The 19,056-nt window shown below is 36.8% G+C and overlaps 1 protein-coding gene across 1 annotated transcript in view; it reads right to left on the bottom strand.

Annotated features, from left to right (window-relative positions):
* The window catches only part of PLEKHA7 (pleckstrin homology domain containing A7), a 143,355-nt gene that overhangs the window by 26,193 nt on the left and 98,106 nt on the right, over positions 1–19,056 (bottom strand). Inside the window, exons 14-18 of the mRNA XM_063289405.1 lie at positions 13,434–13,487; positions 9,961–10,041; positions 7,334–7,402; positions 7,162–7,242; positions 2,736–2,885 (exon numbers count right to left, since the gene is read on the bottom strand). Coding sequence (XP_063145475.1) covers positions 2,736–2,885; positions 7,162–7,242; positions 7,334–7,402; positions 9,961–10,041; positions 13,434–13,487 — 435 coding nt within the window. The remainder of the gene's footprint in view (positions 1–2,735; positions 2,886–7,161; positions 7,243–7,333; positions 7,403–9,960; positions 10,042–13,433; positions 13,488–19,056) is intronic.

The raw sequence follows: 19,056 nt of genomic DNA, 5'->3' as shown, positions 1-19,056 counted from the left end.
CCAGTTATATCTTTTAACTCCAGGCTAGCCAAGTGAGGCTGTCAAGGGTCTGTCCCAGTGACTGGGGGCTGTGCAGGTTTGGATGGGAAAGAAATACCTGCAACTCAATCCTAGCAAATCAAAGTGGCTCTGGGTGCTTGAGCCACCCAGATCTGGGGATATTCCATCTTTGACCTTGGTACCACTTCCCCCTTTGAGGTTGGTGTGCAATCTAGGGGTCTTCCTGGACTTGCAGCTCCTGCCTGGAGAGCAGGTGGCAGCTGTGGCCAGGAAGCCTTTGCACAACTTCATCTGGTGTGCCAGTTTCGTCCTTTTCTAGATCAGGGGGCCCTTCAGAGAGTGACTCATGCCTTAGTCACCTCGTGGCTTGACTAATGCCCAGAGTTGTTGGGAGTCAGGCGACATATACATATTATTATTATTATTAATAATAATATTTAAAGATAATCATATATGAGAACAAGATAAGCCTTCAAAGGACAGGATTCACTATTTGTTTTGAAAATCTTGGTTAAATACAATTAGCCAAAGCATATTGCATGACAAAATAGTTTTGCACTTCAACTTTACATATCAAAGTTAAAAGTATACAAAATATCTTCTTCTGAAGCCCAGCATCATATCAAGGAGGATTCCTTCAGAGTGCACAGATAAACCTTATGTAAACCTTATGTATACAATACATAAACCTGGCCATAGTGACCTGATTGACTCAATCTGACCTTACTCAGTTCTACCTTTTTGCTAATATAGTCTGCCTCTTTGCTAGTGGGACTCAAGATCCAAAACAATGTACAGTTGTAATCGTTCAACCCCCATTGCAAATCAGGTTGATTGTCAAAATGTACAGACTTTCAGCTGTTTGCAATGAACAAATCAAACAAAAGCAATTGAAATAGCTCAACACAACAAATGCTTCAAGTGGTGTCCCCAAATTCAATTGAAAATGCAACTTATAATGACTTCTCCAGTCTCAAAATTATTCACCCCCCTGAGTAGAATCTGTCACAACAGCACACATACAGTATGCAAAACAGGTGTTGACTCAAGAACACCTGATGCAACTAATCAAGGGCTTCATTAGTTGCACCAGGTGTGCTTGAGCTGGAACACATGAAATACCTGAAGTGGCTAGGGGTTTTTTGAGTGTCACGTTTGACTGCATGTTAGAAATACAGTATGGCTAGGTCAAAAGAATGGTCCAAAAAGGTAAGAGAAGAGATCATCGCCCTTCACAAACAAGGAACGGGATACAAAAAGATAGCAAAGGCACTGAATGTTCCTAGTGACACCGATGGAAGCATAGTTCGCAAGTTCAAAGTTAAAGGAACAGTGGTGACACTACCTGGATGGGGCAGAAAAAGGAAGCTGTCGATGGCTGCAACCAGATTTCTGAGAAGGCAGGTGGAGAGAAACCCTTGAGTGACTGCAAAAGACCTGCAGCAAGACTTGGTGCAACAGGCACTGAGGTTTCAGTGAGCACAGTAAGGCACGTACTAAACACAGAAGATTTCCATGCCAGAACTCCAAGATGTATACCACTACTGACCCAAAAGCACAAGAAAAGTCGGCTCCAATATGTTCAAAATCATATAAATAAGCCACAGAAATTTTGGGATTCTGTTTTGTGGAGCGATGAAACAAAACTGGAACTTTTTGGCCTGATGGATCAGCGGTACGTCTGAAGGAAGAAGAATGAAGCATATGCTGAAAAGAACACTCTGCCTACAGGTAAGCATGGTGGTGGCTTGGTGATGCTCTGGGGCTGCTTTGCATCCTCTGGCACAGGAAACCTGCAGCATGTGGATGGCAAGATGGATTCATTGAAGTATCAGGAAATCCTAGGAAAAAACGTCATGCCGTCTGTAAGGAAGCTGAAGCTTGGGCATCACTGGACCTTCCAGCAGGACAATGATCCCAAACATACCTCAAATTCCATTAAGGCTTGGATGCAGAAGAAGTCCTGGAAGATACTACAGTGGCCATCACAGTCACCTGACTTGAACCCCATAGAAAATCTCTGATGGGATTTGAAGAAGGCAGTTGCAGCACACAAACCCAAGAATATTACTGAACTGTAGGCCATTACTCATGAGGCTAAGATTCCTCAGGAATGCTGCCAGAAGCTGGTGTCTGGCTATGCATCTCATTTGCAGCAGGTCATAACAGCAAAAGGATGCTCTACTAAGTACTGAAGATGCTTGCCATGAAGGGGTTGAATAATTTTGAGACGGGAGAAGTCATTATAAATTGCATTTTCTGTTGAATTTGGGGACACCACTTGAAGCATTTGTTGTGCTGAGCTATTTCAATTGCTTTTGTTTGATTTGTTCATTGCAAACAGCTGAAAGTCTGTACATTTTGACAATCAACCTGATTTGCAATGGGGGTTGAATAATTTCGATTACAACTGTAAGTACTGTTCCCATATAGTCTTATTCCTACTTTTATTCATCTCATTTCTATCATTTCCTTTTTTCCAGAAGCTCAAGGAAGCTTACATGGAGGGGCAAGCTTCCTTTCCTAACCCACAGCTCTGAGATGTACATTGTACTGAGACTGAGTGACCAGCCTAAATTCACCCAGTGGCTTTTCATAGTTCACCAATCCTACACCAACAGCTTAACCACTAAACTACATTGCCTTGCAATTCCAATAGGCTTGGATGTAGAAGTTATGATTGTATATTAAACTATCTGTCAAAAAATTAATTCTTAAGAACACACTCTACTTACTGTAGATACTTTGGATATTTCAGCTCGAATACGTATGAGATCTTCCTGCAAAAGTTTCTGTTGATATGAAATTTTTTCTGTGTGCTGTGGTTGGTCTTTGTATTGTTCCATCTGTCTATGTAACACTTCTAAAACAGATTCCAGCTGATCCTAAAGGAAGTATTTCAAAAGTTTTAAAAAATAAACTCTGTACAAGCAAAGTTTGAGGACATTTTAGAAGAACCTCCTTTAATTTAGAGTTTTAAAAATGCTAAATTGTCTACACCAAACATTAACATATCTGTCCATCTATCTTCTGTCTGCCCCTCCCTCCTTCCCTCCCTCCCAGGATCCAAAGATCTTGGATTCTTCAGACCCCATCTTGGATTTGAATATTCAAGTTGAGAAATCTTTGCTCAACTAGTCTTATCTCTGGAAAATGAAGATCTAGTCCACATAATATACATCACATCTTAATAACTGCGATTAGTTTTATATAGGGAGACTTCTCAAAGAGTATTGGTTCAGAATATAGTAATCAATTTGTTAATAGGGATGAAGTTTACAGTTTGTTTCTGAGTGCCATTTAATGTATTTGCGAACAATTTAGAACAAGAACATCTGGTACAAATCTTTCCTCTTATTATAGTAGTCATCTGAGGCTGTTTTGTATGTTCTAACAACCCCAAAGATACGCTTAAATGGGACTATGAAGAAAGTTTTTCAAAGCCGGCAATCTACCTTTGAAAATCCCTTCTAAAGATGGCACCTGTCACTTCTTTATTAATACAATTTCAGAAACTGGCAAAGAATTTCTTTTTCAGGTAAGCTTTTTGGATATAACTTTAATTTCTTACTGGCAATTTGTCTCTAACCATTGGATATTTTAATTTTTTTATTGCTCTCATGCTTTTATTTTCTGCTGTTGTTTATGTCCAGTATTTATGTACAAAATGTGTTCTTTATTCAAAAAACAACAACTTTAAGCTGTCTTGAACTTTCCAAAAGAAAGGGCATAAATAGTTTTCAACATTTATTGTGGGAATGCGCATCTTAATCAACTTTCCCCCACATACAGTAGAAACAAGGAAAACCGTCAAAAGCAGTTTTCCTTAAATGCCTGTTGTGAGAGAAACAAATTTCTAAGATAACCAGAGAAACAAATTTCTAAGATATCTGGTAAATGTTAAAAATCTGATTTTGAAATCATAATTTCATGTTGGTAAGGCTTTGAATCCTGTATCTCCTCTAATTATATAATCAGAAAGATGATGCAGCCTGAAAACTGTTGTGCTTGCAGTGAATCCCACCTTTTTGTCTTAAACTTAAAACAGGTATGAGGAACCCTTTTTATTGGAACTTTCTAAGACACCATTTAAAATGGGAAGACTACTGGCTTCATTTTACAAAGCTTATACAACTTATAGAATTAATTTATGTGGATAGCAAACTTTTAACTATTTCAGCTAAAAGATTACAATCAACTGTAAACCGTCCAGAGTGCCTCTGGTGGGATGAGATGGGTGGTGACAAATTTGATAAATAAATAAATTTGTCAGATATTATTCATCCCTCCCAATCTGGCTTTTAAAAATCTAGACAACTTTTGGATAATATATGCTTACTTGTTGATTTATTAACAATAATAACACAAAATAATTTAAATTCCATGGTACTACTATCACTTCATATCAATTTCTTGAAACAGGTTATCATTAAATATGGATTTCCTATAATCTTTCTTAGATAGATGTCAATACATTATTCTTTACCTATTCACTCTATTGCTAGAGTTATTACACATCAGATATTTTGTGAACCATATGAACTGCAATGCAGTATTTGGCAAGGATGCCCCCCTCCCCCATTTTCAACTAAGTCTTAGAACCATTAGCAGTACATCAGATCATCTTCTGATATAAGCAGAACAAAGGTTGATTCTCTTGAATATAAGATTTTTCTTTATGCCAATGATATGTTGGTTGAGCTTAGCAATTGTACTTCCTCATTGCCAGCCCTAATGAGTAAAATTTAGTCATATGGCTCATATTCTAGACATAAGATTAATTGGGGTAAATCTAATCCATTTCCTTTAGGGTCAGATGTCTCATTGGAATCCAGAGACAGGATTTATGGTTTCTGCTAATTTTCTTAAATACTTAGGGATTTATATTTGTAAAGATATTTCACCATTTGTCCAAGTTAATATGTCTACTCTGGAACAAATTGCACCAGAATTTGCTAGATGGTATAAAATACCTTTAACTTTGTGGGGTAAAATAAACATAGTTAAAATGAATATACAGTAAGTCCTAGGCTTATGTTTTAAGAGCAATACCCATGCTTATTTCAAAAAATGTATTTTGATCAAATTGATAGGCTTTTGAGAAAATTTATTTGAGAAGATAAAGCACCTAGAATCTCCCTTTCTAAATTATGTTTGTCTGTGACAGATGGTGGTTTTAATCTTCTGGGTTTTCAGAAACATATTTGGGCTTATATTCTAGTATCAATATTCTACTGGAATGAGAGTATTTTTGACAAATTGCCACTATGGGCTAAATTGGAAAGTGATTGTACTTACCCATTTAAATCTTGGCAGCTGTTAGGTACAAAGTTTATCAGGAGTAATTTAGTATTTCCAGGTTTGCTAGTGGTAAGAAATATGTGGGGCCTGTTTCGTGATAGGTTTAATTTTGATACAGAATCTCATAAATACTTAACTCTCTGGAATAACTCTACTCTTAAAGTTGGTGGTAAAACTTTTTACTGGAAAGAATATGCACCAAAGGATATAATTACATTAAATCAATTATTGTTTAATGATTACTTCAAATCTTTTCAAGAACTGCAAACAGAATTCTTTTTACTATCAATGCAACAATGGAGATATAGTCAGTTAAAACATGTTTTGACAGCTCAATACGGACCTGATGCTTTGGCAGCTTTTAACATACCTGATATATTATTAATACTGAAGAATTTAATTTTAGAATCTAAACCCACTTTCTTCTGTCAAAAATTAAAGGAACAGTTCAAAATATCTATAACAAATACTGTATACAAAATCTTGGGATCAAGAACTGGAAACTCTGTTCCTTCCAAACTAATGGACTCAAGTCTTAAAGAATAGTAAGTTTATATCCTGTGATTTAAAGCTGAAATTAATTCACTAAAATATTATTTTTCATATTTATTAGACACTATCTAGTATGTTTCATAAGGGATGGACTAATGATTATTTATGTTGGTGTTGTAAGAAATTTGAGGGCACTTTTACTCATATGTTATGGGGATATTCTTTTTTTACATTGCTTTTGGAGTAATGTTATACAATATGTTGATAGAATTATTGAGAAATCTTTTGGTTTTTAAAGACATGCATATTGTATTAAATTATATACCATCTATTTGGAACTTAACACATTCTGAACAAAGATAGGTTTTTTGGGCTCTAGGATTAGCAAAAAGAATTTTTTGTTTTCAATTTAATCACACATTTGATTAGTCATTTGATTTGTTCAGTTTCTGAATCATATTTCAGTAACAACTTATAAATAAGCCTCAACAGGTTTTCCAAATTTTGTGTTACAAGCTTTCAAAATTCAGTCAGGTCTCTGAGTGTTCCATTTTGTTTTTCTCATTCCTTTGGACATAAACTATCTTTCTACTACACAAGGGATTATATTTCCTAGTTAACAATAGAGAGGGATGAAGCTGAAGAAAGAAAAATAAAACAGGATAACTTTAGAAATTAAAAAACGTATTTAAAATGTTTGATTCAAAATAGCCAAATGATTAGCAATGTTATCTTTAAATCAGATAACACCAGGTCATTCCAACTTCTCTGAAGTCCAGCTCTCTGCAAGCTAGCTAGGTGGAAATGAGGACAGATATACTGGCATCATTCAGGCATCTTCCTAGGCTTTTTTAAAATGAGTCCTTCCAGTTGGGAAGTTATTCAAAACAAACAACTGATTTATTTTTTTTTCATGAGACATGGCAGATCTTCAAATCCTTCAGAGGAAAAAAAATTTATGATCCCTCCGTTATGTATTTACAAATTATTTTATTTTAATAAATATTCTATTTTAAATGTAATAGCTGAGCACAATATCCAAAACTAAGTAATTGTGATATTTTCACTGAATTATATGGAGCAGAAGTGTACAGCCTGAGGCCCAGGACTGCATATAGACTCCACAAGAATTTGGTAATCTTTAATGAGACAGAAAATTATGAAATATGTAACTTGAATGTAATCATCTTACTCACTTTTAGCTTGGAATACATTTTTAATGTAAAGATAATTGCATTTAATCTAATTCTAGCCCCACCTGCTACATACTCCAAAACCAAATGGGGCCTTCAGGCAGAAGAAGTTGCATACCCCAGAAACAGAGTATTACAAAAATAAGATGGTGTTATTAATTCCAAAAGTGATTACTTTATTTTCTTTAAGGGCTCTTATTTTGTCTTCTAGGTCTTGCAGAATCCTGTCTTGCTCACAGAAGACACTTAGTTTTACCTAGAAATAAGAATATATATACACACAAGGTTAAATCAATAAAACAGAGTGAGATTTTGCAAGGATCAGAAAGATGGTACCTTACACTTACGTCAATATCACTTTCTCCAATTCTGATGGGTTTTGCGTGTCGTTCTTTTATTGTATCACGCCCTGTCATCTAAAATATAGAATAAAGATTTAAAAGTAAAAATTAAGATATTAGTAGCAAACAAAAGCATCCTTTTCTCTGCAAAAAAATGATTTTTGTGTTCTTATAGGAATTATTTGGCATGTTTTTCTGGAATAGCTAAATACTTTTAAAAAGTATACTGTATATACCTTTCTCTACTAATTAGTCATGATCCAAAAATACATTACTAGCAAATTCTAGGTCTACATGGTTCCTTTAAATTTGGCTGGGTTCAATATGGCAAATTTTATATACAAACAACTTGTATTTGTGATAATGCATTTGCTTGCTCCAGGTTCTCTCTATTAGGGAACGTCATCTGGTGGGGCCCAGGAAGAGACCCTTTTCTGTTGTGGTACCCACCCTTTGAAACATCCTCCTCCCAGAGACAAGATTGGCCCCAACCCTACTGGCCTTTCATAAGACCTTAAACACGTCGCTTTGCCACTGGGCTTGAGGATCCAGGTGTGTGGTAGAGCCTGTACACTGGTTGAGTGTTGTTGAGTGTTTTTATACCTCAGTTATGGACTGTGTCATATAGCCCTCTTATATGGTTTTAATATTTTTTAAATATTGCTTTTAATTGTGGTAAGCCACCCATGGTCATGTATTGAGATGTGTAGCTATAGAAATTGAAATAATAAATAAATAACTAAACAAACAAACAAACCCAATGTAGCTACTAGCTTGAATGAAAAGTTATGGAGTTTTATGGTGCTAAACCTCTGTGCTATATTGGATTGAAAGGTCCATTGGAACAGACACAATCTCTTTTGCATTGTGTGACCTTGTCATGATATTATATCCTCAATTCTAGATGGAGGCCTTATATTTTACAGTGAAGCTTTAGATTGCTTCCTAAAGGATAAGGACTGATCTCTGAAAAACAAGAGTACAGAGGACCATATACAAAAATGTCCTCTTAAGTTTAGAGTGTTGAAGAGATAAAAAAACTTATGAAGATTTGTTTGATTTTCAAAATCTTTCAAAACTTTTAAATAAACTTTATGCACTTGGTGCTCTTTAGGGGTCCCTTCAAATATCAAGAGTCTTTAATCTCTATTGGACACTTTTTAGATACTACAATACTGCAGCTCTACTGCAGCTCCCACTTTCAGTAACTGCATGTGATTAGAAAAGGCCTTATAATACATTATAAAAATACACAAGGAAATGTATCATTCTAGACTTGCACATACTGTTCTATACATTATCAGTAAAAAGCTGGGAATCATTGTGCAGTTCTTATTTCCATTACAATTTTCTTGAGAATTTATGTGATTTACAAAAAAGTAAAATTCTTGGCAAAGTGGTAACCATGTTGTCATGTAAGGTTATTTTAAATTAATTTACAAGCCAAATGGCTTATAATAAAGCTGGTGCCTATGTTGGAAATCTTCTCAGTTCCTGAGCATGTGCAGTTGGGCAAAATTTACCTGCATTTTTCCATGTACAGGATATACATATTTATAGATATTACACTAACTTGCAGAGTATTTCATTCTGATAACTTTAATGTTTTTGTTTTATTCTAAAACTGTAGCTAAGCATTCTTTCCATATCTTGTTATAAATTGTATAGAAGTGGACCACGTAAGCTCATTCAAGAAACAAATCATCTTGTGGTAAATAAAGGATTTTAAAATGCTATTCATTCTTCAGGAAGCAGAAAAGGAACACTTAAACACAAGCAGTGAGCTGGGAAATCATCAATTCAGATTTCATCTCATCGATTAATTTGAGTCTTCAGAAATTACTACCTGTGAACTGCAACTATATAGTTGAATGTATATAACAATGCTGAACTCACCTTAGAAGTCTGTCGCAAATATTGAGATAATGTTTGTAAAGTGTTTTGAACATTCAGAAACTGTTATTTAAAAACTAATATTAATACTATTATTAGTTCTATTTACCATTCATGACTATCTGTCCCAGCTCCATCTTCAAGTTCCCATCATTGTAAACTGATAAAACGGAAGCCAGATTATCAAATACAGGAGGGCTTATTGCCTTTTGTAAATAACTAGACTGAGTGCTTTTCACTGTGATAAAGTACTGTTTTTAAAACTTGCTTAAAATATTTTGTAATTTTAAAACTTTCTAAATTAAGCAAAAATTGAAACATACATATTGACATAACAGAATACAATTCATATAAACAAATGTGCAGGCAACAAAACCTTTTTGAAACCTAGGGATACACATTAAATCAAAGGAAAAAAATGCAATTATATCACATACTGAGACATGTAAAATTACATCATCGTCAAGGCAGCAAAATTAAAGCACAAGAGCATGCTTTGTACTTCTGTAAAGATAGAAATGGAATCATCACCACTAGCTCCCAACACATGAGAAAATGAAACCAAGCACTATCAGGCCAGCCAATAATATTGCAGAAAGCCTCCCGAAATCACCCAGCTTGCACAAAGCTCTGGTGTTATCTATGTGTCATGAGACACCTGTGAATGCTAAGCTATTTCAACACTGACGGCCACTCGAAAAGCAATGGAATGGTTACATTTCTGTTACAGGCACTCTTACATTTATACTGGATAGTAACCCTTGCGCTGAGCTCTTTAGCACTTTGTAAACCATGTTGATCAGAGGTCCATTATTTTTTATCTGTTTCAAACAAAATTTACATATACATATCTTGTTATAGAGGAAAAGTTGACATCAGAAGTCTATGAAAAACAGAGAAATCAGAATAGGGTATGATTTTTATTAGCATTGTTTTTCTTTGCTGCAGTTTCATAATGCATATTGTAAACTGGAGTGACAGGAAAAAAGGGTAGGGGAAGAAGGACAAAAGGCTTATTTTCTTCTGTGCTGTTCTCCGAATGTTATGCTGCAATCCTAAACTTATGTGGTAAGCCCCATGTAAAAGTCTCCTGATAAAGATACCAGTGTAAGCAGAATGATCTACTGAATTCTGAAAAAGTTTTAAACTTGTTGAAATTTTACAAATTGTACTTCTTGTTTCTGACTTTGAAAATACTAAGATGATACAAGTTAATCTATGTAATATAACTGTAAATGGAGCACCAGATACTGGATTATTCACACAAAAATACATGGACAGCCATACCTAATGTTCCCTCTGTATATCCAAGGCAAACTGAGCAATGCAGAATAAGATAGAAATCTAAACTAAAGCATTCCAATCCAACAGGTATATAGATTCTAGAAAGAAATACCTGAACTTCTGCTCCACCACTTGTTGTGGTATGAGGATCTGCAAGCTCCTTGACATCTAACTGAATCTTTTAGGCTATCAGGAAGAAGACTCTAAAGTCTATTTTTCATTTTTATCAAATCCCTGAAAAGGATGAGGAGATTCACTCAGTCATCCTGCATTATTATTCTGATACTCCTCTATCCCCTGGATGCTCAGTCCACTACAATTTCGGAATTTGAGAGCAAATGCTGAAGTTGTGCCCTAAAGTCATACAGAAAGCAAAACCAGTAAAATTTAAAACAGAATACCATTCCTGTATAAAAATGTGTATTTTAGAAAAAGAGTTGTATATTAAATTAAAAACATTAATAAAATCTGGGCTGCTAGGAGAAGGTATTTCTTTTTACTCTGTACTTTAGTTTGCTTTTTCCTGTATGAAAACCAGAGTCATGAGCTTGCAAAATTTCAGAAATATTTATCAGGATAATGAAGTCTTGTAGCTTTAATGCAGCACCTAGCCAACTCTGGTTCCTGTTGAAAATCTAGAACGGATCAGACCTGGTTGCCAAGAAAAATACATAGGTGTTTCTATGGAACAACTGGAAGTTGAACTTAACTTCTAGGGGACACTTCCTGTTTTCTTTTTGGTAAAATGTTATCTTAAAATCTGGACCAAAAATCTTCAGTGATGGATTCCATTAAAAAAATCCACATAATGTGGAGACCTAATGTCATGTCAGGTTAAGATGGCATTTGGTCTGTATGCAGTGGGACAGAAGTTCTTTTAAAATACCAGATTCACCTCCTGAGAACACTATTAAATTTGTCCCTGAATACTGATACCCAAATGGCATCCGTGGCTAGCTAACACTTTTCATCAACTAAAAATGTGCCATGTTATTTCCTCGTGGGGAAAGATGATCTTTTAACAGTAACCTATGCCTTGGCAGCCTCCAGGATGATTTACTGCAATATGCTCAGTGTTAAGTTTTTATCTGAGACACATTCAAAAACTTCAAATGCTACAGGAAATGGTAGCAGATTGTTAATGGAAATTCTTTTTACTAAACATACCATTCTAATGCTTAAAGATCCTTATTGCCTTTCTGAATATTTCCGGGCACAACAAAAAACAGAGGTGAAACCCAAAATATTTTAAAACCAAGGGCTTTCTTTCTCATTTATGAAACAGCTCATTATGCCACGCCCCTGTGACAGATACTTTTGACTTATTTTCTTATTATCTTTGCTAATACACAGTTATCAACTGCTTTACTCATTTTGTATTCCTTGCTGTAGATACGGTTTGTGGGATGTTCAGTTATCCTCTGTTTTTATGGCCCTAGAGACGCATAGATCATACTTCTGAATTTCATCAGCGAAACACAAAAATGTGGTCGCGCTTGGCAAATAAGTGCATCAAAGCTCTGCAGATTTCATTTCCTTTTAAATTAATACCAGAATCCCCAAAAGGATAAATGGGCCACGCAATTGACTGCTTTGCTACAGCCTCCTCCCCGTGGCTCTTAGAAAAGGGAGAAAAAATAGAATTCTCCCCAAAAAAGGAAGTTGTTAATCTTGAACTAAATGAAAACCAGCAGGTGTTCTTTTCTATGCTTTGCTTAACATTATATATGCTCCAGGATCATTTACTTTTTCCTCTCCTCATAAACCAGACCCTGAAGTCAGGGCTTTTTTTTTTTTACTTCCAATTATTGGCTTGCTTGGGAAAAGCAAAGCAAGGATTCTGGTTTGCAGGTAACACTGAATAAATCACAGATGGAGCTTCCAGTATCTTGGGACATAACCACAAAAATGTTGTGATTATATAATTGCATCCTAACACCTACACGTATCTAAGTTGCAGCAATTGCGTGATGATGTTATCATACTTTTTCTAATTTTTTCTCCTGCCCTAGAAATACTCATGGGGGCTTTGTATTTTGTTTAGAAGGAAGCAAGCAATTTGGTAGCCATGTTTAGACATTACCTTCACATGTCCAGTCTAACACAGAGTAGCAGAGAGCAGCTGTTCCTTTTTCCTAGTTGTGCTGGTAAGTAAAGAAAGGTGATTCTATACTTATAGCACAATTGTCTAAAGTGGGGGATCTACACTAGACTGTATACTAACACTAAATTTTAATTATAATTACAATTTTGCCCTCCTTAGGAAATTACAAATTTAATTTGTAAATTAAATTACAGTGGATTTATTTAGACAACTGCAGGTGGAATTCTTTCTCTCTTTCCTTTGTAGCATTCTTTTTCTTTTTCTATCTAAAAAGCTGGTTCAAAGGGTGGGGGAACAGCTAAAGAGGGGGTGACAAAAATGCAGAAATCCATCCTCCTAGTAATTAGGGGACGTACCTTCAAATTTTTGCATGGAACTTCCTGAAAGAAACAGACTGAATTTTGTTTTCATTTTACAATGCATATTTTATTTATAATTTATTCTAGCTATAAACAAAAGAGAGAGCCAGTTTGGTGTAGTGGTTAAGGCACCAGACTAGAAACCAGGAGACTGTGAGTTCTAGTCCCACCTTAGGCACAAAGCCAGCTGGGGGACCTTGGGCCAGTCACTCTCTCTCAGCCCTGGGAAGGAGGCAATGGCAAACCACTTCTGAAAAACCTTGCCAAGAAAACTGCAGGGACTAGTCCAGGCAGTCTCTCAGAATCAGACACAATTGAATGGATTAAAAGAAAATACACAAAGGAAACCTAATTAACAAGTGACTTATAAGTCAGTGGTGTAACATAACACACTATGGAAGTATATCTGGAAGAAATGAGAAAAAATAACATTACTAGAATGACATTTTATGTGGATATGTTTTACCTTCAGATCCAAATATTCAAGGTCTTTCTTCAGCTGGATGTAGGTATCGTCAGCCTGCAAATAAAAGTATGTAACAATAGTAAAATATAATGTACTGCATAATTAGACTCTGTAACTGTTTATCAAATACCTCTAGATGTTTCTGCAAAAATGTACATATTTGAGTGATAGATCTGGAGTGCAAAAATACTGCTGACCACTATAGAGCAGCAAAGAGTTTGAGCTTTTCTGTCTCTCTCTGCTGCTATCTATGATCATCTGAAGTTTTGCAGTTCAGATCTGATAGACTGAATATAAACGAAAACTATCCAACAAGGAAGAATAGTTTGTTCTCAGCTTTTCCAAATTGATAGGTACAGCTGAATGAGAAGTGAACAAGTGAATCAATGAGAGCAAACACTCAAAATATAAAGACTTGTTAGCTACAGAACTGGTTGACGTGCAGTGCTATGTAGATCTGTACATCTGAAATTACTTTAAAAACAAACTCACTTTTAGGAAGTAGGTTTAATACCACACCGCTTAAATTCATCACATGACACCACAGTCATCATTTTTAGCCAAGTTCATTATGTAAAGCATGTATCTTTCTTCGGGGTAACTTTATTATAGGAAACCAAAAGGACTGAGTGGTTGTCTGAGCATATTAAAGTGGACCGTCTGCCGACCACCACTATTGCTCATTAGCATCCCGTCATGGAGCCCTCCAGCAAGCCAAACAGACGTTCTATTCTGGTCAGCTAAGTAGAAACCGAGAATAGGAGTTAGCTCAGTTTCCCATAGGAGGGTGAAAAGGCAAAAGGGGGAAAAATGTCTGTCATAATAGTGCCAAAATAGGACCAAGCCTGCCTAAGAAAATATCCAAATTATATTCTGCATAGTTCCCAACAGAAAGTAGGAATGGTACCCATAAAAGTAATTAGCTAGGAAGCAGAATCCTTGTCTGAATCCATGATCAAAGGATTGATGAATCGTTTGACTGTGTTCATCTGCCATGATGAGTCAACGTGTGTCAAGCACCAGAAAGGAGGGGACTCAGCCAGGTGTGTGAAAGAATGCTGCTTGGGCTAACGGGGAGACCCAAGGTCGTATCAACAGAAGACATCTGTGCTTGGCATGCAGGACTGTTGGGTGCTGGCTGGTCTGCTCGCTTTTAACTAGGTAGTTTAGGCGGGAAATTCCAGTCGCAGCTTTTTACTTTGTTCTGCGTACATTCTCAATAAATTTGGAATCTGCATATTGAACTTGTGCATGAGTCAGAATATTATTGGGATTACAAGTGTCAGATTCTTTCAATCCTCTTGGACATTTGCAGTGGGAAAAATCTAGTCAGGCCACATCTAGTCAAAAGCATACCTAGAATAGGTTTAAAGGCCGTCGCTAGTTTGTCTTTGGGCAAACTAGAAAACTCCCATTGGTTGAAGCCTAGATTCAAATCCCAGGGCTGAAACAGAAGATCACTGTTGCTATTGTGAGGAAGTTGTTATATGAAAGTAGTCATTGGTAGTGATCTGCCACTGTGCAGACAATAGGAAGCTAAAAGGCCTACACTGCAGCAGCCATGGCTGGAATACAGGCAAAAATGTCACCTAAGTAGGAAAAAGTGGGGGGTAAGGAAGCATTCTCCGGAATCTTACTTCCCTTCAAATTCTCTTTAGTTCAGGAAAGCATGGCTAAATTGAGCATTATCTGGAGTTTTCTGAACGGCATCACCTGAGATTCATAGATGGCACAAACTATCCACAGATGCAGTATCTAAACATCAAGCAGATTCTTCCTGGGAATTATGGGGTACTGTGGGCAGTTTATGCTTCCTTTTTCCACCAAAGCAAAGTCCTCACAGATTAAACTAAGAAGAGTGACCCTAATAAAACTCACTGGATACCTAAAAATATAAAAAAGCTATCCCAGGAGATGGCAACAGGAAAATAGGAATCTAGCTATACATAGGTTTGAAATGGGTGAGGCAGAGGAGCGGCTTTTATAGCAAAATGGGAGGTGAACATCAGACCCCTCCAAGAAACAGACCTTTCTTAGGAAGTTGTACGAAGGCAGTGGCTGACAATGAAAATGAGTGAGTAGTGGATGAATGGGTAGAGCTTCCTGTTTTTGTGAAAAAGAGGAGATTCCCCTCTGGAAAAAAAAAAAGGTGACAAGTTGTAGTTCCACGGAGTTTCAAAGCAAAAGTTCTAAAACATGCCCATGAAAACCCCTTTTACAGGTCGCACGGAGCAAGTAAAAACTCTACTGAGGCCAGGAATTACTAAAAATGTGGAAACCCATTGTCAATCCTGCCCAGAATATCACATAAAATATTAGGAGAAACAGAGCAAGACTCCCATGGAAGAAATCCTTTTGGTTCCTGTTCCATTCTCCAGAACTGCCACGGGCATAGCTGGTCCCATGCCAAAGTCAGCTAAAGACAACAGTATATCCTGGTGAGCCAGTTTGGTGTACTGGTGAAGGCACCAAGCTAGAAACCAGGAGACTGTGAGTTCTAGTGCCACCTTAGGCACAAAGCTAGCTGGGTGACCTTGGGCCAGTCACTCTCTCTCTGCCCTAGGAAGGAGGCAATGGCAAACCACTTCTGAAATCTTGCCAAGAAAACTGCAGGGACTTGTCCAGGCAGTCTCTGAGAATCGGACATGATTGAACGGATTAAAAAAATATACATCCTGGTAATTTATGATTGTGCAACAAGGGACCCGGAGGCAATATTCTTGCCCATACTCCTTAACATCTGTGGGTGGATTGGGAGGTTAAATCAGATGCTGAAAAACAAGCTAAAGTATGCAAAATTAAACACTGGGATGTCTGGCTTCCCTATATATTCTTTGCATATACAGAAGTGCCCCAGGCTTCCTTAGGACTCAACACTTTTGAGCTGCTGTGTGGGAGAAACTTGATGTGCTGAAAGAAAGCAGGACCAGTAAAGTTCTAGATCCAAGAATTTATTTGACTACATTTTCACACAAAAAAGAAAAGCATCAAAACCTCAGTCATGTGGCATAATGAGAACTGAAGCTGGCGAAGGATAGTAAGGCCAGAAAGAAATTCCTTGAAACAGGAAGAAGGAAAAGGGGGCTGCTGAGTTGGCAAAGGAAAGTGGAGTCTTGGAAAACAGGGAGAATTCTGAAGGAGGAGGTATAATGGCTGATAACTTGCAATGGATCTAGACAGTGTTGGCTGTTGCAAACTTGTTGTTGGTTGTAGTACTGAGCAATGTTGGCTGGTGAACTAGAATGGGCTGGTTGCAGGTTTGAGGAGGGCCTGAGGCAAGTCTCTTGAAGTGATGGAGGAGTGGGAGGATCCAAAGACCTGGTGAAGACTGACAGACCAGTGTGGGACAAAAACTACCCAGCTCAGAGGACTCTTGGGGGCAGCCAGAAGATGAAGGCGGGAGAGAGGCCAAATTCTACCAGACAGGAGCTGACCCAATGCAGTCTAAGAGGAGAGAATGCCAGCTGGTGTAATTAGTCTGTTTCTTATCTCTCTCCTTTGGGGAAATCTCTGTACCAGAAACTACATTATCTCCTACATTCAGCTTTTACTTATTGTCTCTCTGGGTTTCTGTGTAGCGATGTGAGGCTAGGGAGCTATGGGCAAAAGCAGGTCATCACAATTTCTCTGAACCATTATACTTGATTGGTGATTGTGTCATTATATGACCAAATACATCATGCTGCTTTTTCATTCTTAGTATCAAATTGTAGGTCAGCTGAATCCTTGCATAGGTAATTCATAACAGAATGCTACAAGCTCATGATGCCATGATATGCTGAAACCTAGGATATGAGTCATACTTATGAATACCAACCCCTACATTCCTGGTACCTTTCTCTGCTCTTTCCTCTACAGGTAGTCCTCACTTAACAACCACAACAGGGACCAGAAAACTGGTTAAGTAGTGCGGGCGTTAAGTGAGTCACCAGGTGACCGGACCCGATTTTACGACCATTTTTACAATGGTCGTAAAGCAAATCACTGCAATCATTAAGCAAATCATGGATTGTTAAGTGAATCCAGCTTCCTCAATGGACTTTTTTTTGCCAGAAATTGGCAAAGAAGGTCACAAATCACAATCACATGACCTCCAGATGCTGCAACTGGTTGTAAATGCGAACCAGCTGCCAAGTGCCTGAATTGCGATCACGTGACTGCGGGTGTAGTGCGACATTTCGCAACAATCCTAAGTGCGAGTGCAGGTTGTAAGGCACTTTCTCTGAGGCTGTCGTAACTTCGGACCACCATTAAACAAACGGTCGTTAAGTGAGGACTACCTGTACTAGTGTTTTGGTTTCATTTTAGTGTGACCTTTTATGCATATGACTGAATTTGCTATCCTGATCTAAAATAAGATAAATTCTTAGGTTGATTAAAATTGCTTGAAACACAATTTCTTAACTTCAAAACATACTGTGTGGATTGTCACAAATTTAATTTTATTATGTTAGGCCTGTTGCAATCAAGATCATGACATTTCATTCTAAGTCACAACTGTATCATGATTATGTTCTGCATACTCTCTGCTTATTTTAGTATTTATTTTTTATCTTTCACACACATATTTATATTAGAAAACTAGGGTAGTACAATTCTTAAGATATGATTCCAAAAAGTGCTCCAAAGCATGTAGAAGTGTAAATATAGCACTTTTCGGTGCAGCCGCACGATCCTGGAAACAGACACAACTCTTTTAATGAGTTGCTGACAATTGTAACAACTGCATTCCTGTACAGTCTAATGCACCTTTTCAGAATTGAATTTAAAGCACTGCACAGCTCTAAAAGTAATTATAAAAGATGGCCAACATTTTCTGTATGATTTATTTTAGTCCAAACTTCAAACTGACATTCCTAGCTTAACATAAATAGGAACTATGTGAAACACCTGTGAAAACTTCTCTGTGTTTAATTGTAGTTGGTCTGTGATGCAAAAGAACTAATGTCTGCATGAAGGAATGATGTAATTCTGAAATATATACCATATTTACCCAACAAGAAGAGGAAAGTTTTTTTCCAAATAAATATCTGAAAATTGGGTCATTTTACATTGTAAAGCATATATAATGGGCTTCTCTTTTTTTCCTTCACTATCCAGTTACTTCTTTACTTGCCTTATCTCTGTTTGGTTTTGTTTCCATCATTTTCCCTTCCCTTCCCTTAACTCTTTTCTCCAATTCTATTGCCATCCTAATTTTCTCTTTCATCACAAGGAAAGAGATGATTGTGTGTGTACATGCATGTGTACAGGTGTGCAGGAAAGAACAGCTGTTATATGCAGGTGTGAACCAGTTAATTTTGCAAATATAATTTACAAAGGTAAATGTAAACTTTACAGTTTGCAAATGCATATTTGACAAAGGTAGATGTAATTATTAATTTAATTAATATACATGTTATTTTATTCATTTATAGTATTTATATATTCTAATGCTCCTAGGAAAGCTGGCTTATGGTAGTTTACAACAATCCAATAAATCATATATTTTTTAAAAAAATATGCCGTATTACAAATATATTGTCCCTGCCCTTTTTTTTTTGGAATGTAGCTTCTGGCAGAATAGTTGTGGGTGAGACAGATAATATTATGAGAAAGAGAATCTGTGTGAGAGGGAATGGCT

Source organism: Candoia aspera, chromosome 1 (genome assembly GCF_035149785.1).
Source record: "Candoia aspera isolate rCanAsp1 chromosome 1, rCanAsp1.hap2, whole genome shotgun sequence".
NCBI lineage: Eukaryota > Metazoa > Chordata > Lepidosauria > Squamata > Boidae > Candoia > Candoia aspera.
Note: the sequence above shows the minus strand (reverse complement) of the source record. Positions and strands in the feature narration are given on the sequence as shown.